General features: G+C 42.0%; 1 protein-coding gene across 5 annotated transcripts in view; it reads right to left on the bottom strand.

The window, feature by feature from the left end:
* Positions 1–23,610, bottom strand: part of HDAC8 (histone deacetylase 8) — a 340,920-nt gene that overhangs the window by 9,892 nt on the left and 307,418 nt on the right. For 2 of the 5 annotated variants that reach the window (XM_007526060.2, XM_060182727.1), the window contains exon 10: positions 15,787–15,892. In XM_007526060.2, the coding sequence (XP_007526122.1) occupies positions 15,787–15,892 (106 nt within the window). Of the gene's footprint in view, positions 1–885; positions 2,603–3,782; positions 5,680–10,696; positions 15,177–15,786; positions 15,893–23,610 lie in introns of those variants that run through there. The other 3 variants (XR_009547469.1, XR_009547468.1, XM_060182726.1) reach the window with 3 other exon arrangements.

Below are 23,610 nucleotides of genomic sequence, written 5' to 3'. Positions count from 1 at the left end.
ACTCTTATTTTTTATTGGGGGAATTAATAGTTTACAGTAAACACAGTTATTAGTACATGTGTAAAATTTCTGTTTTCTGCAAAACGCTCTCACCCCCCAGCCTAGGTCCTCCTCCATCATCATGCACCAGCACCTGAAAGCCAGAACTCTTATGAGGCTAAGTGACATCACAGAGCAACAGAGGGGATTTTAGGGCTGTCAAAAGTGTTTCCAAAACTTCCATCATGTGAGTTTCCCTTTCAGGAATGTTGTCGTATCTACTTAGCAGTTATGTGAATAGTAGCAATATTTTTCTTTAACATGTTTGTTCAGTCAGGTGCACCACCACCTGGTCCCAATATTTTTCATTATATCAACCCACTTAAATTAAATATATATCTATGAGAATACACATGTAATGGTGGGGATTGAACTCAGGACCTCATTCTTGTAATTCCATCACTCTAGTCACTGCAACCTGTCAGGCTACTCACTTAAAAATATTTTAATACCTCCTCTGGCTTCATCTATTCTATTTTTTTTTTTGACCAGAGCACTGCTCAGTTCTGGCTTATGGTGGTGTGGGGGATTGAACCTGGGACTTTGGAGCCTCAGACATGAGCATCTGTTTGCATAACCATTATGCTATCTACCCCCTCCTATGCCCTCATCTATTCTAAATTATCACAATAAAACCATTATCAGACTTAATGTGCTGAGTACATTTTATAACACATATAAAATAGACATGACAATGAAATTTAAAATATCTTTGCGTTACCTTACATTGTCTCATATATACAATTATATGTGACTCATTGTAAGGATTTTTTTTTTTACCAGAGCACTGCTCAGCTCTGGCCTATGGTGGTGCAGGGAATTAAACCTGTGACCTTGGAGTCTCAGGCATGAGAGTCTTGTCACATAATCATTATGCTGTCTCCCCTTGCCCAGGGATTTCTTTTGAATAGTTGGTGCCATCCTACTCTGCTGCCATCAGTCTTTAGTAACAGAGAATCTTGGCTGGCGCAGCCCCTCCCCCACCCTGTCTTCTATGCTCCCTCAGCCCCAACTCACCCCCTTCTCTGTTTCTGTTCACTTATTCCATAAGCCCTTATTGGCATCAACAGTGGACTAAGGCCTGTGCTGCATGGTGGTCTCATGGAAGAGAACATGATGATTCTTACCTTCAGAGAGCTCTGAGTTTAGCAAAGATGCACATATGGAGAGAAGCACATTATTGTCTATAGCAGTGACACAGTAAGCTTCCTGTCTGTACAGAGGGACATTAAAAAAAGGATATGGAAGTCTGCACAGAGGAGGTGACATTTTGAAAGGCAAAGCAGGAATTATCCAGTTGGTAAGAACAGAGCCAGTTGTATGGAAGCAACTTCAAAGTTTTTGTGATCAGAGAACAGCACTAGGGCCTGGGAGTGGGAGAACAAAGGCAAAGAGATTGCCAGAATCCTATCAAGAGTCTTAAAGGCTATGGTCTTATCTGAGAGGTACTGTTTTTTTCCTTACTGCCATTGCTTCACTGGGGCTTAACCCCTGCACAATTTTACTGCTCCCAGTGGAGTATTTTTTTTTTCAGACAGAAGGTGAAAGGCAGAGCAGGAGAGAGATACAGAGAGAATGTGAGACTCTATAGCATGGCTTCAATACTTTGTTTCCCCTGTAGTGGCTGTGTTTTGAACCTAGGTCCCTGCAATTGGTAAAGCATGTGCAATACCAGATGAACCATCACCCCCCTACCCTGGCAGTGGTTTAAAGGAGTGGTGGAGACCCATCTTGTGTGACCTGGGGCTAGAGCAAGTTTCCTAGCTGCTGCTCCCATCATGATCTGGCTGAAGGATTCACTTTCTATCTGGGGAACAGGATTAGAACAAAGAATTTCGATGAAACCTGGCTGACTTAAATATATATCTTATTGAAAGAGAGATAAAGAGATAGAGAAGAAAGCTCTGGATTATGATGGTGCCATGGATTGAACCTGGGACTTTGAAGCCTCAGGCATGAACATCTTTTTTTTTTTAAATTTCTTTATTGGGGAATAATGTTTTTCATTCCACAGTAAACATAATAGCTTGTACATGCATAACATTTGCCAGTTTTCCATATAACAATACAAACCCTCTAGGTCCTTTATGATTCTTTTTGTACCTGTACTCTCTCCCCCCCACACAAACCCCAGAGTCTTTTACTTTAATGCAATACACCAATTCCAGTTCAGGTTCTACTCGTGTTTTCTCTTCTGATCTTGTTTTTCAGCTTCTGCCTGAGAGTGAGATCATCCCATATTCATCCTTCTGTTTATGACTTATTTCACTTAACATGAATTTTTCAAGGTCCATCCAAAATCGGCTGAAAATGGTGAAGTCACCATTTTTTATAGCTTAGTAGTATTCCATTGTGTATACAGACCACAACTTGCTCAACCACTCATCTGTTGTTGGACACCTGGGTTTCTTCCAGGTTTTAGCTATTACAAATTGTGCTGCTAAGAACATATGTGTACACAGATCTTTTTGGATGGGTGTGTTGGGTTTTTTACAATTTATCCCCAGGAGAAGAATTGCAGGGTCACAGGGTAGGTCCATTTCTAGCCTTCTGTCCTGGTGGTCTATTTTAAGAGAGACAGAGAGAAGTTGAGAGGAAGGAAGGAGATGGAGAGTGAGGGGTAAAAGAAACCTGTAACACTCACTGCTGTGTAGCTTCCCTCTCACAGGGAGAGACTGGGTATTGAACCCAGGTCCTTGGACAGAGTCACATGTACTTTCTGCCAGGTGCACCACCAACTGGTCCTTTGGGCCTTTTAGTGCCTCTAAATACTGTGTACATCTGCTGTCATTGTAAATGGTGCCTATTGCTCTCATATGGCCTAAATCTTTCCTTTTTGTCTGATTGTGTATGATGTACAAGGAGGCATGAACATCTTTTTGCATCACTATTATGCTATCTCCCCTGTCCATAACCTAGCTGTTAGGCTATAATTGCCAAACTTCATTGATATCTAGGAATTCTTCAAGTCAACAGAAAACCTTTCTTTTTAAAATAAATCTATTTATTTATTGGATAGAGACAGAGAAAAATTGATACGGAAGAGGGAGGGAGGGAGAGAGAGACCTTCAACACTGCTTCACAGCCTCTGCAGATAGGGGATGGGGGTTTGAACACAGATCCTTGTGCATATAACATGTGATTTCTCAAGTGTGTCACTGCCCAGTTCCCCAGAAAACCTTTTTCTATGACAACTAAGCATAACCACTAGTTCCCACCTGTCTCACTCTGATCTGAATGAGAACTTGAAGATGGTGTTCACGGGATATCAGCCCTTGAATACTACCCTGATGTTTGAGTTCTCCAGTTTTGGCTTATGAAGGACTACTGCAGTCTCAAAGAGAACCGAAGTAATTGCTAAAATAGCCTATGATTCATATTTTCTCCCCTCCTGTGCCCAAATCTGCTGGCTCCATGTGGAGGGATAGGCACAAATAACTGTAAAGCTGACATCACAGGAGTGGGTTGTCTGTGGGCCGGGGAATGCCTCACAGCTTTTGGAGTCATAACTCTCAGGTTCTCCAGTTAATGCACTGTCTCCACATTTCTTTTTCAAACAACATTTCTGAGCTGAGAAACCGGGGATAATGGGAATAGCAGCCACAGAAAGACTAGTTCAGCTTTGAATCTTTATAACGTTTTAAAGTTGTGAAAGCCATTTGCTCCACCTCACTCCACCCAAACACTGGTGGGAACTGGTGGCTGGGATTTCGGGCCTGAACTGGAGACCAGTTCATGCTTACCTTGTACAAAGGAATGAAGTGCTAGCATATTCCTTAGTCTCTTCAGGGCTCATCATGATTGTACTTGGGATGGCACTAGACTGTGAGAGAGATCCCCTTCAGTTTCTAGGTGTTTCCTGGATGATAAATTCTCCAGGACAAATTACATGGCAGGCACAGTCTATTAAGTATACCATCCTGATCGAGCCAGCAAGTTTTGCCAGTCTCAGTGTTGCCAACTCCTTTTGCACACCCTGGTTTATAGTCTCTATGGTTCTGGTACTGGAGCCAAAAGCGCGGTCACTAACTGTGGAGCCCCAAAGGTATGGCATGTCATGAACATCTGGAGGGGGCAACAGCTGCCAGACTAGTTCAAGGGCTTGTGAAAGGAAAAACTGCAATTCAAGTCATATCAACCATCACTACAGATCCTGAAGTGAAGGGCTGTTGACCCCCAATGGCTAAACAGCTGAAGTGGGGTGGAGGAATTCTTTCTTTGCAAGAGCCATAAAAATAGTTCTGCAGTGCTCTCATGGTTGTTTTGTGAGCGTCAATAGCACCTGGTTCTATGAAGCTGGGTGTCCCCAGTGCATTATTGTCCTTGTCAGCATGAGAGGGATTCAGACCAAGCTCCCCCCTCCTCATCCTTCCCAACATCACAGCTACCAGGCTGGAAAGCCCAGAGTCAGTATCCTCTTGCTGGCTGTCACTTGTGTGTGTATTGGGGGATGGGGAGGGAGGAACAATGGAAGCAGTGAGTCAGAGATGCTCAGCAGTACTGTGAGAGTGGCAGGCCCTCCAGCTGCTGTTGCTGCCATAGCTGCTACTGCTACCACCAGCAACAGCATGTAACGTCAGAATGAACAACGGAAACACCACAGGTGCTATGAAAATGTCATCGTTCTAAACTAAAAGACTGCACTTAGATAATTACACCTGTTAGTAATCTTGGAGTATCAATATGGTCCTTTTGAAAGTTGAATCTGCAAACCTGTACATGGAGTGGGATTGGCAGAATAATGTATCACCCCCAAAGCAGAAAGGCCTTCCCCAAACTGGCTTCCTGGCTCACAGGGGAGATGCATGTGTAGGAAAGTACACTAAGGATTACTGCCTCAGGCTATTTTAGAGATATGACTAAAAATCTTGGTTTGGGACTGCCTCTAGTCTGGCTGACTGATTTTTTCAATTGATTTGTATTTATTAGCTAATGAAATTAAAGCTGTAAAAAATGATAACAGAAACACAATAAATCTCTCCCACAACTGGCTGTTTCTATGTCACCATGGTGCATTCTTCACTTTGATTACTTCAAAGTCTATTATTTTGTTCTCAATTATTCTGTTTTTCTGGCACTGGAGAAAATCAATTTGTTTTATTTTTTGTTACTCATGCACTCAATTATGCTCTTCAGGCACATTTAATCACTTTGGCGGTCTCATTTTATGGCCATCTCCAGGCACTTCAGTTGCATCACTGCCAACAGGGAAGCAGGACTAATCTGTATGTCACAACAGACTTGAAGTTCGGACTCAATTCAGATATCTTCATGAAATCTACCTCTAAAATATACTTGAAACCGCACAGCAGAAGAATGTAGATAAACCATGAATTGAGGAAGATTCCTCCCTTATTCAAAAGACTGGACTTTTTTTTTTTTTTTTTTTTTAGTGGCCTGAATGTAGCTTGGAGATGTGCCTGTCCAGGTAAAGCTGAGGAATTCATGGGATCTGGATGTCTGCAGAGACACATCTGGAACTTTGTGGTATGAATCCTGCAGTGGCTGACCCTCAGCAGCAAGGATAAGGAGGCTGGGCCTGCTTCCTCTGGCACAGAATTCCCTTCAGCACTATAGGATTTGGCAGCTATGCTGAAGACCACATCTTAGTCTTAGTTGGTTAAAGGGTCACTAGGTAGACTGAGAGAATTATCAACAGTTAAGCAGAACACAGAGTGGTTGACCTTATATTCTCTTATAAGTACCAATGTCCCATGATTATTTTAGAGCTAAAAACTGTGGGTTAGGGCTGGAGAGATAGCTCACTGGGTAGGGCAAGTGCCTTGCCATGTTTGAAGCCCAGTTTTGAGCTCTAGCACCACATGGGAGGAGCCATGACACAAAGGGAAGCTCTGGTACTATGGTATCTCTTCCTCTCTCTGTCTACCTGAAAGTGGACATACATACATGAGGACCCCAGCTTCAGAAAGAAAGAAAAAAAAAGAAAGAAAGAAGAAAAGAAATAAGTGAAATGATACAACAAAGTCTTTAGGGGAATAAGTGATATAACAGTTTTCAACATGTGCTTTGGATTAAAAAACAGACTAGAGAACTCCAGATTGTTTTTTTAAGGTTTTGGTTTGTTTTAATGCAATAACCAGCAACTTCACCCGACAGAAGAAAAACTTATCATTTCCTTTTCTAAACTTTAGGTAAGTTCAGTTTCTCATGTGGAATCTCAGCTTCATCACTTACCTTTTGTGTGACCTGTACAAACTAAACAACATTAGCTCTCTCATCTGCTAAATGGGACTAAGACCATTATCTACCTCAGAGCCAAGTTTGCTTTCTAAGCTCCAATACTCTCAAGAATTTGTCTATATTCCCATAAAATTTATGTGGAAAGCTCTCTATAAACTTAAAAAAAACTGTTCCATTATGTGGAAAACTGGGAAATGATATGCATGTACAAATTATTGTATTTTACTGTCAACTGTAAACCATTAACCCCAAATAAAGAAAGAAAAAGAAAAAAGAAACCTGTTCTTATCCTAAGTAATAGTACCTATGAAACTAGAATATAATGTAATAGTTACTGATTTTAAATATTTATTTATTTTATTTTAATGAGAGGGAGGGAGGTGAGATATAAGAAGGTACATAAGGGAGTTCCAGTGGCACAATCGGTCAGCGCACAGTACTTATCCAGAAGGTACGTAAGGTCTTTTACAACTCTGGGATAGAGGGGAGGGTTCAGGTCCTTGAATATGATGGCAGAGGAGGATGTAGAGGAGGTTGAATTGTTATGTGGAAAAACTGAGAAATGTTACACATGTACAAACTACTGTATATTACTGTTGATTGTAAACCACTAATCCTTCCAATAAAGAAAAAATAAGAAGGTAGGTAAGTAGGTAGAGAGGAAGAGGGAGAGGCAGAAGAAGAAGAAGAAGAGAGGGAGACACACACACACACACACACACACACACAGACAGAGAGAGAGAGAGAAAGAGAGATACCAGAGCTGCTCTGCTCTGACTTGTGGTGGTGCTTGGGATTGAACTTGAGACCTCCAGGTCTCAGGCATGAAAGTTTAGTGCACAACTGCCAAAAAATCTCACTAGTCTGTAATTACAGTTTTTTTAAATATACATTAAATCATATTCATTAAACATACCAAATACATACTTGCCTCAGGGGCTTTATCTTGCTCTTCCCATTATCTAGAATTTATTTCACTTCAATTTTTGCAAATTGCCTTCCCTTACTTCATTAAGTTTGATTCCCAAATGTAGCTTCCTCAGGGAAGCCTTCACTGACTACCTTATCTAAAATAGCACTTTCTCCACTATCAGTAAACATTAGTAGCCTAGTAGTAACTACGTCACCAAAGTGATGTCAGAGTAGATCAGAAAGCCTGGATTTTCATCCCTGATCACTGGCAAGAAGGCTTAACCACTGCCATGTCATTAAAGGTTACCTGGGGAGTGGTAGCAAGTTGCTACTCCCATCCCGGCCAGTGTTGACTCTTGGTGGATGTCTAGTGAGAGCATAAATTTTCACTCTGGCTGGGAGTTGGGCAGTAGTGCAGCGGGTTAGGTTCAGGTGGCGCAAAGCACAAGGACCAGTGTAAGGATCCCGGTTCGAGCCCCCAGATCCCCACCTGTAGGGGAGTCATTTCACAAGCAGTGAAGCAGGTCTGCAGGTGTCTATCTTTCTCCCCTCTCTCTGTCTTCCCCTCCTCTCTCCATTTCTCTCTGTCCTATCCAACAACAATGACATCAATAACAACAATAATAACTTCAACAATAAAACAATAAAGGCAACAAAAGGGAATAAATAAATATTTTAATTTTTTTTCACTCTTGCTTAACAGTAATGAAATTACTCTCTCTCCTCAGGGTGACAAGGGTGACCAAGGTGGGACTGTTATCCCTGCCTAGATGTAATGGGATAGAGTCCCCTCTACTAAAATGGTATCAGAAGAAGCCTGTTAAAAAGAAGATTAAAGTAAGACATAAAATTTCATACATTTATCTGAAATGTTCAGGATATAGCAGAAAGTCACTCACACCAAGAACAGGAAACTCAACTTGTTAAAACCAATCCACATGTCAATATAGTGATGAAATACACATTGGAAATATCTCTCAAGGATTTTAAAGCAGCTATCATAAAAATACCTCAATCAGAAATTATTTGAAAGAAATGAAAAAGTAAGAAGCATCAGCCCCATCCTAGCTAGAAGACAAAGAAAAAATAAATGAAGAATCGAAAACTGGAATGTACAATAAATGAAATAAAGGATTCAGCAGATGGACTCAAAAGAAAATAACTGTCAAGCCAGAATTCTATATCTAGTGAAAATATCCTGTAGGAATACAAAGAAAATAAAGATATTATCAAAGGAAGGAAAACTAAGATAATTAGTTGTTACCAGATCTACCTTAAAAGACTGGATAAATGAGGGAGTTGGGCAGTGGTGCACTGGGTGAAGCACACATGGCACAAAGTGCAAGGACCAGTATAAGGATCCTGGATCGAGCCCCCGGCTCCCCCACCTGCAGGGGAGTCGCTTCACAGGCGGTGAAGCAGGTCTGCAGGTGTCTATCTTTCTCTCCTCCTCTCTGTCTTCCCCTCCTCTCTCCATTTCTCTGTCCTATCCAACAACAATACTAATAACTACAGCAATAAAACAACAATGGCAACAAAAGGGAATAAATAAATAGTAAAAAAAAGAATAGCTAAATGAAGTTTCTGAAATGAAAAAGAAATGATAAAATAAGGACTCCTGGAACACTAAGAAGAAAAAAAACCGTGCTGCTTTCATTTCTCGTTTTTCTTCCTTTTGTCATTTTGAGTCTAGTGTGGGACTTATCTAGTGTTTTAAAAATATTTTCAAAGAGTGGTCCAGGAGGTGGCACAGTGGATAAGGCTTTGGACTCTCAAGCATGAGGTCCCATGTTCAATCCCTGGCAGCACATGTACCAGAGTGATGTTTGGTTCTTTCTCTCCTATCATTTCTCATGAATAAATAAAATCTTTAAAAAATATTTTCAAAGAACCAGCTATTGGTTATGCTTATCTCTTTAATAATCTTTTTAGTTTCTAGTTAATTTAATTCTTCTTTGATTTTTATTATTTAATCCCTTCTACTGATTTTGAATCTATTTGCTGCTCTTTTCTAGTTCTTTCAGATAATGCTAAATTCTTTAAGATATTTTTCCTTTGTTACTGTGGACCTGTATTGTTACGAAATTTTCCCCTAATACTGCTTCTGTTGCATCTCATTGGATCTGATAGTTCATCTGCTTGTTTTCATTATCTTTCAGATTTTATTTTTTCCATCACTGGGGCTTGGTGCTGGTACTAGGAATCCACAGCTTCCAGTGGCCCTTTTTTTCCTTTCTATTTTTATTGAATAGGACAGAAAGAAATTGAGAGGAGAGGGGATATAGTGAGGGAGAGATAGACACCTGTATGCCTGCTTCACTGATCATGAAGCATCCCACTGCAGGTGGGGAGTGGGAACTTGAACCTGGGCAATTGTGCATGGTAATATGTGTGCTTAACTAGGTGCATCACTGCCTGGCCTTCTAATATTTATTTATTTATTTATTTATTTATTTATTTTTGATTCTTCACTGAACCAACTGTTGTTCATATGCATGTTATTTAGTTTACACATTTTTTTGTGATTTTCCTCATTTCATTTTTGTGGTTTCCATGGTACAGAGTATCATTAGGTAGGCACATTTCTTCATGTTCTGGGCTGCAGCAGGGCTTGGACATGCCCAGACTTGACACCCAATTGCTATTATCTCCAAGAATGCCAATCTGAGAGACTTCAGGAAGCCAGAGGAGGTACTGTTCACACCCAATATAATGGTTATACTAAGAATCTTATCAGCAGTATGCAAAGGATCTCAGTTTGGGCTATGGAACTATAGAACAGAAGACTGGGGCTGGTGGCCACCGTATCCTTTAAGAGTTGGATGGTTTGTCTTCTAGTACCTTCTGCTTTATATTTGTATTTCTCTACTCAGCTCAAAATGGAACTGGGAACATTTAATAATAGTATGGTGGTGTGAATGGGAATATGCTAGGGGAGAATATTTAGGGAAGGCTAAAGGCTTAGATCAAGGACCAGAGTTTTTAGTCTTGCCCATGTCTACCTTCTAATTTCTCTAATTTCTAGAGAAACGTCATATACTCTGTGCTTTGCTTCAGGAACATGGAAGGAGGTGGGTGTATACTGAAGAATAGAAAGGGTTTCCTTCTCTTTTTTTCTCCAGAGTACAGCTCAGTTCTGGTTTATGGTAGTGTGGGGGACTGAATTTAGGACCTTAGAGCCCCAGGCATTAGAGAGTCTGCTTGTGTAGCCATTATGATAGCTATCTCCCCTACCCTCCCTTCCCTCTCAATTTCTCTGTCTCTATGCAAAATAAACAAAAAAAATTTAAAAATTTATTTCCTTTTGTTGCCCTTATTATTGTTGTAGTTATTATTGTTGTTGTTGGATAGGACAGACAGAAATGGAGAGAGGAGGGGAAGACAGGAGGAGAGATAGACACCTACAGACCTGTTTCACTGCCAGTGAAGTGACTCCCCTGCAGGTGGGGAGCTGGGGGCTGGAACCAGGATCCTTAGCAGGTCCTTGCGCTTTGCACCACGTGTGCTTAATCCGCTGCGCTACCACCCGACTCCCACAAGAATATTTTTTAAAATGTCATCAGTACCAGTGATGAGAAAACCTCTATCCTTGTTTCCCTACAGAGAGCAAGCCAAGCACAGGGAGCTAGCTGTCTATGGCACAGATCACTATTTCAACTCTGGTTGGTTCACTATGAACTAGTTCCTCTAGAGCACGTCAACTAGAGGAAACATAAAGAGATCCGACAGCATGAGGGTGTTGTGGAGATGATTTTTTTATACTAGTGATTATGAGCTAAAGTGAACCATCTAATCTCTAATTCACACATATTTCAGAACAATGACATAGCCTCAAGATCCACTGACATGAGAAAAACAACTCCTGTCTGTATAAAGCAAATAGCTGGAATTGAATCTTTATGGTTTTATTTTTGTCTTTTTTTGTTTGTTTGCTCCCTCATGGAAAGTCTAATGGGAAGTAAAGCTGGATTAAGAAAATATGTAGATTTGCCTATATCTCTAGTCTACCTGTGGTATATGGGATGCATTGCTGTAAGATGACCTTCCTCAAGCTTAATTTTCCATTAGGATAACATCCCATCTTTAGTGCTTCTAAGGAATATAGTGAGAAAACAAATGAAAGTTCAGAGGTTGAGAAAATTCAACAAGACAACCTGCATAAAATCTCTCCCTTTGAGGGGAATTGGGTCCATCCACTTCCCTAAAACAATCTGCGCCTCTTCCTCCTTTGTTTTGATGGGGAGGAGGAGAAGGGAGGGGGAGGGAGGCATGGGGAAAAACAGTTTGTTTTGTTGAGGTTTTTATATTCAAGGACAAATGACAGTTTTGTGGGCAGGTTCAGGAAAATCTTTCAGAACACAGAAAATTCAGCAGCCTTTCCACACTGACCATTGTCATGGCAACGCACTATCTGATGGCAGTCTACGTCACCAGGCTAGAGGGGCATGGTCTCAGTACAGCAGGTTAAAGTGGCCATTTTTAGCAACATCTGCATTGCTTTCTAGCTTCATTTCTTCTAGGTTTAGTTGATTTTTAAAAAATTCTGACTTGAGCGTTATGCTTACTTGCATACTAGAACACACAATGCTGTCGGTACAAAATGAGTGACTAAATGGGACATTTGAGCATTCTTAGTATTTGCTAGCCACCCTATTTGTTGTCTACCTCCCTGAGTCCTCTCCACCCACTCTCAGCTACTAAGTATCTTTTTCTTATCAATTCTTTTCCATAGCAGCCTTACCTCCCTCCACCCCCAACCTCTCAACCACTGTGACTCATCTCTCAAACCCTGTGTTCTCATCATATTCGCTTAATTTTTTTCCTGTTTACTTATTCGTCTCCATCCTATTTTTTTCAAAGATTTATTTTTATTATTTATTTACTATTTATCCCCTTTTGTTGCCCTTGTTGTTTTATTGTTGTAATTATTATTGATGTCGTTGTTAGATAAGACAGAGAGAAATGGAGAGAGGAGGGGAAGACAGAGAGGGGGAGAGAAAGACACCTGAAGACCTGCTTCACCACTTGTGAAGTGGCTCCCCTGCAGGTGGGGAGCTGGGGGCTTGAACTGGTATCCTTACACGGGTCCTTGCACTTTAAGTCACTTCTTCTTCTACTTCCTCTTCTTCTTCTTCTTCTTCTTCTTCTTCTTCTTCTTCTTCTTCTTTTTAACACATAGCATCCTAGAATCTTAAAGGTGGAAGGAAGCTTAACAACAGTCTAATCCACTGCAGGAGCCCCTCCACAGGACAACTGACAGAAATTCAATTCCTTTCTGGGCAGTCTGTTCCACTTTGGATAGTTCGACTTATTAGAAATCTTCCTATTGAAAGAAAATCTGCCTTTGTCTAATATCTACCCACAGCATCTTACTCTGTGCCTTGTTGCCAGATAAGCCTTGTCTACGTCATCTCTCATAGACATGAAATAGAGACTATGTCACTAAGTCATTATGGATCTCCTTTCTTCTCCCCAAAGTCTAAGGCCGCTCCAATCAGATCTTGTGGAGACTGAGATTCAGTTTTCTTCCCATCCCAATTTACCTCCTGGAGTTCTGATTTTTGTTTAGAGCCTTTTTTATTTTTGTCTATTTACTTATTTGAGAGATACAGACAGACACCAGAGCATTACTCATCTCTGCCTTAATGGCACTGCTGAACCTGGGACATCAGAGACTCAGGTATGAAAGTCTTTTGTATAACCACTATGCTGTCTACCTAACTCATATTTTCCAAGTGAAGGCAATACCATATTAGCATCTCTGAGGGCTACCTTGCCCTGGAGACTCACATTACTTTCTCTGTTGACTAAAATCCTGACTATTTAACATGAAAAGCTGACAAGCCATGTTTTCCCCTCTTGTATGTGGCTGGCTGCTTTAGAGGACCGAATTCCTTGTTCATATATTCTCTCCCAGTTTTATTTAATTGTATTATAACCAGAATACTGCTTTAACTTGTTAGGATCTTTTAACAATCTTGACTTCAATATCGACTTACACGCCCTCTAAATTTGTCTATTGTTTTCTTCACTAATCTTCACTCTAGTCTTCCCATAATGTATTTCCTTTGGGTTCCTTTTTAAAATTTCATTTAATTTTGGATAGAAACAGCGAGAAATTGAGATGTAAGGGGAAGACAGAGACAGAGAGAGAAAGGGAGATACTGGCAGACCTGCTTCACCACCTATGAAGCTTCCCACCTTGCATTGTGACATGTGAGCATTACTGGGTGTGCCAGAGCCCGACCCTATCATTTGGGTTTCTTACTTTTCCCAGTTTTCTTCCCTTTTGCATTATCTTCCTTATGTCTTCTCATACTTGTCATTTCCTTGGTTTTTTTTTTTTTTTTTTTTGCCTCCAGGGTTATCGATAGGACTCGGTGCCCACACTACAAATCCACTGCTCCTGGAGGCCATTTCCCCCCATTTTTGTTGCCCTTGTTGTTATTATTGTTATTTCCGTTTTGTCAATGTCAGATTGTCACCACGCTGGGAATATGTGTAGGAAAGCATACAGATATTTGCATTTGTACAGCTATGAGCAAGTCATTGCAAAGGTTTGTTTAATTTCTCTGTTTCTGTGGCTTTGTCTATGTTTGACCAGAATTTAGAGCTTGGATGGGGGAAAATATCAAGGAAGAAATATGAAGGAAGAGGGACAAGAGAAATTGGTTCAGGAGCAGTCCTGAAGGAAGCAAGGAACTAAGTCCTGCACTTGAGAGAGGCAGAGAAAATCAGGGTGGGGATATTAATGTTAATCAGCACAGAAGGACTAGAAAAGGAACAGGAATACACATGTTTTGTAGGCTTTAAATGATGGACAATGGAGAAAGATTTATTTAGAGGTTAAGCTTTGGGGTTGGTAGCTATTGGGAGACCAGAGAACTTGAAACTATAGGATTGGGGAAGCTGAAGGGCCGGAGACATCACAGAGAAGCAACAAATATCGCTTTGAGCATACCATACTCTTATGAGTCTATGACTTAGGAGCCAAGAAATTTTTCTGTAGACAAAGGAGCCCGGCACATGGAGTCTTTATGGGACTCTGTTGTCTCACAGACTGGGCTCTGCTAGAGAATAAGGCCTTGCCAAAACCCTCCACTCCCTACTCCAGACCTAGGTATCTCCTCTGACTAACTCTGGCACAAACAGATCTCTCTTCCATGGTAGATTCTATTCCAAGGCGAGAATCAAAGGTAGAAGAACTGGTACTAGATTAGTCATTCATGACATGAATAAGCAGAGCTTTTACACTTTTAAAAAATATTTATTTATTTTTTATTTACTTTCCCTTTTGTTGCCCTTGTTGTTTTATTGTTGTAGTTATTATTGTTGTTGTTATTGATGTCATCGTTGTTGGATAGGACAGAGAGAAATGGAGAGAGGAGGGGAAGACAGAGAGGGTGAGAGAAAGATAGACATGTGCAGACCTGCTTCACGGCCTGTGAAGCGACTCCCCTGCAGGTGGGGAGCCAGGGGCTCGAACCGGGATCCTTACACTGGTCCTTGTGCTTGGTGCCACATGCACTTAACCTGCTGCGCTACTGCCTGACTCCCAGAGAGCTTTTACTCTTTAGCATAAGCAATCTGATACTTTTGGTCTCTTAACTCTTCAAATAACCAGAAACTCCAAGATACATATAAATACATACAGATTCAATTATACAGGAAAATGTGTACCAACCATACTTTGGAAAACAACAACAACATCAAAGTAGATGAAATGAGTTGAATTGTGAAACAGTACTTGAGGACATGAAGGAGGTTCTACTGGAAAGCAGAGGGTAGTGCCCCCGGTTAGTGGGCAGTGATTAAGTGGGCATTACTTCATGACTGTCATTTGTCCTCTGTCCAGAGGTCAGAATATTCTAAGCCAGCATTAGGGAAGGGAAGGTTAGGGCAACAGTTCCATCTCCACTATTCTGAGAGAGACTGGGAAACCAACTCCTAGGACATCAGAATTCACAGTTGACCCATAGTCTCTAGGCTCTTTTAGATCAAGAAACTGCAAAGAAACACAATATCTGTAAAAAGAAAGGAAAAAGTCACAGGGCAGGTGAGATAGCTCACCTGGGGCAAGGGGGGAGGGCGCCTGCTTTACCATGGACCGGACCCAAATCTTGTCTAATCCCCACTGCACTAAAGGATTTGTTGATACTTTGGTGTCTTCCCCTCTATCTGTCTCGGTCTTTCTTTCTTTCTGTCTGAGAAAGTTGGCACTGATTGGTGAAGCCCTAACAAATTAGAAAGCAAAAAGACAAGGAAAGGAAACAAAGTCCCCTGCCAAGTCTGACTGAATTGACTTTAACTACCTTCATCTTAAAGGGGATTTTACTGTGGCCCTTTTAAAAGATACAGTTTTCTAGGGTACGTTTCAGAGCAGCTTTCCATTGTAGGTGTGTAAAGCTGGACCTTTTGTCTTCCTAAAGGTGACATAAACCAACCAAATGACAATCCCAACCTAAGTGACTGCTGTGGGACTGCAACCATGAACTGTCAGGTGAAGAGGCTTCCCTTCCAAGTCAGTGAAACTATTGGCAACCAAAAGACAAATGGTGTTTGGGGACATCTCACTGACGGGCTTCCACAAGCCTGATGGGATGAGGAGGGCAGGACTCGAGGGGGAGTGCTCACCTTTGATGTAGTTGAGGATCTCTTGGATTCGACGGGGCTCATTGCGGTCTGGCCGGCAGCTTGGCGTGATTTCTAGCACATAATCAGGACCATATGCTGTGAAGAACTAGAAGGAAAAGAAAAGGCAAAAAAAAAAAAAAAAAGACAAATGAAACCACAGAAAACCTTCAAACCAAACCACAAATAAACAAAATAAGCCGAGGAACCCCACCACTACCTTATTCATCTTATTGCATGTTTTAAAACCAGAGCATCGCTCATATCTGGCTTATAGTGGTGCTGAGGGTTGAACCCAGGACCTTTGGTGCCTCAAGAATGAAAGTTTTTGCACAACCATTATGTCGTCTCTCTATACATATACATGAGTCCATATATATATTTGTGGTTAATAGTGGGTTACCAGATTGTAAGATTACAGGTTCCATACCGCATCTACTACCAAAGTTCCATGCCTGGCCCTACCCTCCCACCTCCAAAGAGAACCACCACAGTTCTCACATAGTCTTATAAACTGTTGGCTTGTTTCTGGTTTTATCATTATTATTATTTTGCAAGTTCATGTGTATCAGTTGTCTAGATTCCATGTATGAGAAATCATTTGGTAGTTGTCTTTCATCTCTTCACGCATTTTGCTAAGCATAATTACCTTCCAGTTCCATCCATTTTGTCCCACAGGACACAATACTATCCTTTTGGAATGCAATCAACAGTCTGTTTTATTGTATTTTACCTTCTTGCAGAATCAGGGCCTTGCTCATGTGTGATATCACTGCTCCTGGGTCATATTTTTTCCCATCCAGATAGATATAGAGAGAAACAGAGAGAGGGGAAGAGACACTACAGCACTGCAGTTTCCACATGATGCCTGGGTTTGAACCTGGGCCATATGCTGGGAAAGTCATATGCCATATCTGGTGAACTATCTCTTTGGTCCCAAAGCACCATGAAGATGATTCAGCAAGAAACCATTCAGCTGGAGTACTTCCTCTTACTCAAAACTGTTGGCAGTCCATTGTGAACTTTTTCCCCCACCTCGTTATTCAAGACTCTGCTCAAGTCTGAACTCTACTCTCCATCCTCAGCTCTTCCTGGCCCCATTCTCTAGCAACACCAGCTTGCTCTGTGTCCTTCCAAATCATACCACACTCTGTCTTCCTTTTCAGATCTGGGGGACCTGAGAAGGTCCTTCCCCACTATTGTGGAAAGACCTCCCCAGAGGAGCACAAAACTGTCTCTCATCCCCCACCTGGTGCTAGAGCATTCTGTCCGTGCCTCGCTTACCAGGCCTTTTTTAAAATAATAGACAGGGCTTGCCTGCATGACACATGCAGGTCAGTGAGCCAGCTGCTTTGGAGCTCTGTAGATATACAAGTGCTCAGAAGAGCACATCTTGCACTGGAAGAGACTAGCCTCCATATACCGAATCTTCAGTTTCTTGAAGGTAGTGGCACCTGTGCCTTTATTTATCAGCTGAGGCCCCACAGACCATGGCAGCTGCCTGTTGGTTTTTCTTGACCCAGGAATGTCAAATGAGCCTCATTTCACCACTTCAGTTTCACTCTCTCTGTAGTAGAGCTTTTTTTTTCTTCTTCAGGAGCTCATAAATAAAGGTTTTTGAATTCTATTTCTAGCTAACTAGAGGACTCCTTGTGACTTTTGGTAACTCTCAGTATCTGATTCAGTTTCTCTATTAGGGGCCACTTAGGGAAAAACATTCCACCACAAAGGGAGTCATTCAATTGGGAAGAGTCTTTGAGTGGGGAATATGCAAAGTTACTGTTTTTGTTTAGTTAAAAAAGTTTTATGAAATAGTATTTGTGCAAACTCTCTGGAGAGAAAGCATATGGTCCCTTAGCATTATGGGCTCTCACTGGTGATATTGTTTGGTGGTAAGCCAGGGAAATTCAAATTCCATGGGGAAAAAGGCATGGAGGATGTATATATATATATTTATCTTAATATATGTCATGAATCTGAAGCCATTTCAAAGAACCTCTAAGAAACAATCTAGGGTTATGACCATTGTCACCAAATTATCCTGTTAAGAGTCTGGGTGCGTATTTGACACCATTCAAGAGGTGGTGCAACAGTCTGTAGGGGTTCTGATATCATCTTTGTGGATTCTGTGGGAGTAATTTGATGGGAGAGATAGGTTTTACATATCTGTGACAGAAAATTCTGCATATTTAATTAAAAGCAAAATCCCCGAGACTGTGGCAATGCTTATAATGCTCTTTCCTTCTTTGTGAACTGACCTAGAAAGGAGAAGGGCCCAAGTGATTTTATTTATTTATTATAATTTTATTGGGGAGTTAATGGCTTACAGTACAGTTGTCAACACACAGGTACAATTTCTCATCTCTCTGTGACAAGTGTCTGCAAAATACTCTCTTATTGCCACCAGGGTTATCGCTGGGGCTTGGTGCCTACACAACAAATCCATTGCTCCTGGTGGCCATCTTTTCACTTCCTTTTATTTGATAGGACGGACAGAACTTGAGACAGGAGGGGAAAATAGGGAAGGAGAAAGACACCTACAGCACTTCTTCTCTTATCACTAAGCTTCCCCCTGTGGGTGGGAAGCAGGGCTTGAACCCAAGTCTTTGTACATGGCGATGTGTGTGCTCAACTAGGTGCATCACTTCCCAGCCCCGTTAGTGTATGTCTACTGGGAGTTAATGCATGCAGTTCTGGAGCTAGAAGGGGCCTGAATGGAGATCGTTTGTACCAAACCCAGGCAGGCATCTGATAATAGAGGCTACTTAGAGGATACATCCAGAAAGCAACTTTCCATTGTGATAGGACAAACTTTAGAGTTTTGTAGTTTTAGTTGAGGAGGGCCTAGCACCTAAAGTCCAAGACCTCATGACCTTGGTCTGAAAGAGTAAGCTTTGAAGGAGGTGTGGCCTTCCCTGTTTCAGTTGTCTCTTTCCCTGCAGAAGTTAACAAGAAACACATCCACTTACTGGTTATAAAAAAGACAGGCTAGACAATCTTTGGAGAACTATAGTGGTTATCATTGGGCAGTAGGCTAGTGGGCCACAGAACTTTGGTGGTGGGTGTAATCTTACAATCTTTTAAACCACTATTTAAATTTTTTAAAAAATTATTTTATTTATTGGATAGAGACAGCCAGAAATTGAGAATAGGGAGAGAGATAGAGAGAAAGAGAGAGAGAGGGAGAGGCGCCTGTAGCCCTGCTTCACCACTCGCAAAGCGTTCCCCCTGCAGGTGGGGACCGGGGGCTTGAACCCGGGTCCTTGCACACTGTAACATGTGCATTTAACCAGGTGCACCACCACCCGGCCCCTTAAGTTAAATAAAAACCAAAGACAGGTTTAGACCGTTTTTTAAAAAATATTTATTTTATTTATTTATTCCCTTTTGTTGCCCTTGTTGTTTTATTGTTGTAGTTATTATTGTTGTTGTCGTTGTTGGATAGGACAGAGAAAAGTAGAGAGGAGGGGAAGACAGGAGGAGAGAAAGATAGACACCTGCAGACCTGCTTCACTGCCTGTGAAGCGACTCCCCTGCAGGTGGGGAGCCGGGGTTCGAATCGGGATCCTTATGCCGGTCCTTGTGCTTTGCGCCACCTGCGCTTAACCCGCTGCGCTACAGCCCGACTCCCCTAGACCGTTTTTGTTACCATTTCCTCTGCAAATTCGTCTGCAGATCATAGATCAGTCATCTGTACTCTACATATGAGGGGAAGGCATCTGGGAGCTGTCCTTCACTTATATTTACTTCACTTAGTATAACGACTTCAGTTCAAACTCTCTCTTGGACTTGTGGGAACTACTGTGGCTGTGGGTGGGGGGAGGGGCAACAGAACTTTCAGAGGGGGTGGTGACTTACACGGACCATTATGGGTGTGAAATTATTCCCATGAAATCTGACAATAGTATAAAAACTCTGTTAAATCTCCAATGAAAAGAAGTCAGTGTAAATTAAGGGAAAAAAAAAAACTACCACCATCACCACTAAGCACAATAAAACAAAGACGGCCTTAGAGAGAAGAGCAGAAAGGTGGGTACAATGAAGCAGTGCCTCTGGGAAACTGAAGTCCTTGGCATGCAAGTGCTATAGAAGTCATAAGCAGGGTGTGTTGCTGGGGTATAGGAGGACGGAATGTTCTGCCTCCATCTACGATAATAACAGTGATAATAATACTGGCCCCCTGTCAGAAAGACACATTGTGAGCAACCTCTTCAGGACTGAAAGGAACAACAAGTCCTCATTTTGAGTGTCTGCTACTCGGTGACCCACACTTTCTGACTTTAGTACCTTCTTTGACCAACAGCCTGCAATTAGTTTCAAGATGGTCAGCTGGGACCAGAAGTGACTGCCACATGACAGAACTCAGCTAGAGTAGAACTTGGCTTCATCTCTGACTGCATGAGCACCTGCTTTAATTCACACATAAAGAAACCAGTCTTTGCTGAATCAGGCTGGCTGCAGGTAGCAGCAGCCATGTGTGGATTCTGAAATATCTTCCCACCTTTGCCAGCTAAATATTTATTATTTCTAGGTCCTGCATGTTGGCAGTCTTCTTAGGCAGGGGACACAGACGATTTCAGGAAGTCCCCATTTGGTTACCCAGTCCCACATGGCAGCTGGCGCATGGCTAAGGGAAGTGACAGGCCCCAGAAAGGCAGAGGCTATGTCTAAGGTAAAGATTTGAATCTTCTCGCTGGCTCTCTCATGGTCTTTCTCTATATCTTAGCTTTATTACAGATCTATTTTCACACTTGTTAACTGTTTTACACCAGACTCTCAACTCTGCAAAGGCAGAAACTTCTCTCATGTGCTCTTTGCACGGCCTGGGGAGTTGAACTCAAGTCATCCAAGGTGCTCCTTAGACGTTGATCCTAACATCACTTTGAATTAAGTGAACTCACACAAGGTTTAGTCACCTGTTCAGTTAATTCCGTGGAATAATTCAAAGAGCCAGCCAGTAGCACAGCACATGCAACTTGTCTAGATTCCTGAGGCAGCTCAGTGCCGTGGAAAGGACCCTTGCCTCAAGCACTGGCAGAGCCAGATTTTGGGAAATGGGTTTGGCCGTTTCACATAGGTGAGTTTCTTAATCTTTGTTTTGTCATTTCCACTAGTAATATGACAAATGGTGACCTGACTGGGTTGTTGGGAAGCAATGAAGTAATGTATACAATAGGGCCTCACACTGAGCATAGCTAACAGTAGGACTTCATTAACACAAATTCCTTTCTCCTGGGCTAAGGGGCCCTTGACAAACTGGTGTCTCACTTATGCTCTGGGAGATATTGGACCAAGCAAGTGTTTGAGGCTTCCATGTAGAAAGAAGAAACTGTTCTTCCAAGATAGGAAAAGCCCAGCAGCCCCAGTGTCCTCTCCACTCCCTTTGGCCTCTGTGTAGGGCCTGTGGAGAAACTGACTGCTCTTACAGTTTCCTATGTTTCTACCATTTGTTACTCATTGGCAAGGTGGAAAGGAAATCTGATCACATAAGGCAAGGGAGATGTTGGGGTGGAGGGATTTAGCCAGCACTAGAAATAGCTCAGGGCTCCACCCTGAAACTCTCCTCCAGCCTTGAAGAGGAAAGGAAAAAGGCAACAGCAGTTCCATCTCCAGACAGGTGGAGCAGCGGCTGGAACAGGCCAGCTAACTTTCAAGTGGCCATATTGGCTTCGACCTTAGAAAAGGAAGGAGGAAGGTGCTGGCCCTTTCTCTCCCACCAACCCCTTCGCCTCCCGCACTCGCCCCCACCTCCTGTCCCTTTTTCTCTCTACATTCATTTCACTTAGCGGCTGGGTCTCTGACAGTTTGTAGATTTTTGAAGGGGAACATGGTGCTGGGAAAAGGGCAAATGGAAAGTACAAAGTGGGGACTGGAGGGTGGGAATTGAGAACTGGTTACTTCAGGTGTACATGTGTTGGTCTAAGAGTCAGTGACGTGAACCTTTCTAGCTCACTCCTCTCCAGTGCTTGCTCATACAATAGAAACAGCATATACTTAGATATTTGTCCAAAAAGATATTCAGGCATCCCAGTGAGTTGTGCAGTGGATAAAGGCATTGAACTTTTGGATACGAGTTCAACCCTCTTTTCTTCCTCCTTGCTCACAAATAAATCTTTAAATAAGATATCCAGAAGAAGGCTGAAGTTTGCTGTTCTTCCTTTATAATCCTAGTTACTTATAGGAAACCAGATGGAAAACACAAAGGAAACCTCGGACTGGGTTTGGTGTGTTGCAATAAAGCAAAGAGGTTGGTGGGGGGTTTTGGGGTCCTGGTGTAGGATAGTAGGAAATGATTTAAATGAGGGTAAGAATGCTTTGCAGACATTTATCATGGAGAGATGAGATATTATACCCATGTGTCAACAACTGTACTGTGAGCCATTAACTCTTGATAAAATGATGCAACAACAAAAGGGTGTTTGTTACAGGGAAGGGGTTGGAGTAGGGTGGGTGTTTTAAAATGGGAGAGTCTTAAGTATACTTATAGGCTGATAGGAAATAGTTCATAGAGTGGAAATCAGGGACAACCTATGGATTGGAACTGGCAGTCTGTCTTTCTGACTCCCGAAGAGAGCTCCACAGGGAAAGAATATGGATTTCAGTGTATTTTCATTAACTACAGATCCTACCATAGGGTCTGAAAAAAAAATGGGCTAGATTCATGATTAGTGATGAATGGAATATAAATCGTGTTTGGGATTCTGAGGAGATTCTCAATTAGTAGGGAGAATTAGGTCTCTGAAAGATGGCGTGATTTCAAACAGGCTGGGATATGGCGGCATGGTGGTAGTTGGTAGAGGCAAAAGAATGTAATATTTTATATGATGGGACTTTATATAATAGATAGAGGGTAATATTGGGATTGAAGCTATGCTTTAGGGAATCCGGAAGCAGCAGAAAAGGCCAGGTCACCAGTGAGGAAGATATTGAGAGTCTGATGGGGAGGTAACAAAAGTAACTGCGGTGGGGATGGAGAGCATGGGAAAGAGATATTGTGAAAGTAGATTCACCAGGATTGGTTGACTGTGGAAGGAAAGGGAGAAGGGAAAAGTCAAAGTTGACTCTGAATTTTGAGTCTGGGTAAGTGGGGATAATCTCAGCGGCATTGACAGAGTTGAGGGAACAAGATGGACTTGGTTTTAGTTGGGCTTGACATGACAGTAAGAGATCTAGGCCACAGTGTCTAGCAGGCAGCTGGGGACATGATGATAGTGTGTGAAGATGAGGTTGTAGCTGAGAACTAAGGTCATTAGGAGATAAAAAGATCTCACGAACAGGCAGAAAACAGTTAGAAAGGGTAAAAGGGGACGACATCATGAACTTTCATGGAGTTAGGCATGTGAACCAGTGTGCCTCAGGAAGGTGCTTAAAGAGATACATTTACCATACTGACAATATCATTTTGTGGTTAATGTTCATATCACCTGTTCAGTAGAGAATATAAGGACACAGCTTCTAGTCAGTCCCTTCCTTAGAAAAGCCCAAGTAGCTTGGGGCTCAAGTGATGACACACCCAGTAGAGCACACACATCACCACGAATGAGGACTAATGTTCAAGCCCCAGGTCCCCACTGGTAGGAAGCAAGCTTCATGAATGCTGGAGCAATGCTGCAGGTACCTTTCCTCCTGTCTCCCTCTCTCACCCTATCTTTCTGTTTTTTCACCTCTATAAAAAACACAGGAAAAAGAAATGTCCAAAAGGGACAGTGGAGTCATATTTCCACCAGATATAACCCTGGTGGGAAAAAATACAAATGGCTCTAAATTCTTTGTATTGCTAACACAAGGTTTACCTGTTTCTAAAAATTATACCTGGGTCTGTAAGGG

Source organism: Erinaceus europaeus, chromosome X (genome assembly GCF_950295315.1).
Source record: "Erinaceus europaeus chromosome X, mEriEur2.1, whole genome shotgun sequence".
Lineage (NCBI taxonomy): Eukaryota > Metazoa > Chordata > Mammalia > Eulipotyphla > Erinaceidae > Erinaceus > Erinaceus europaeus.
This window is presented reverse-complemented; position numbering and strand designations above follow the sequence as displayed.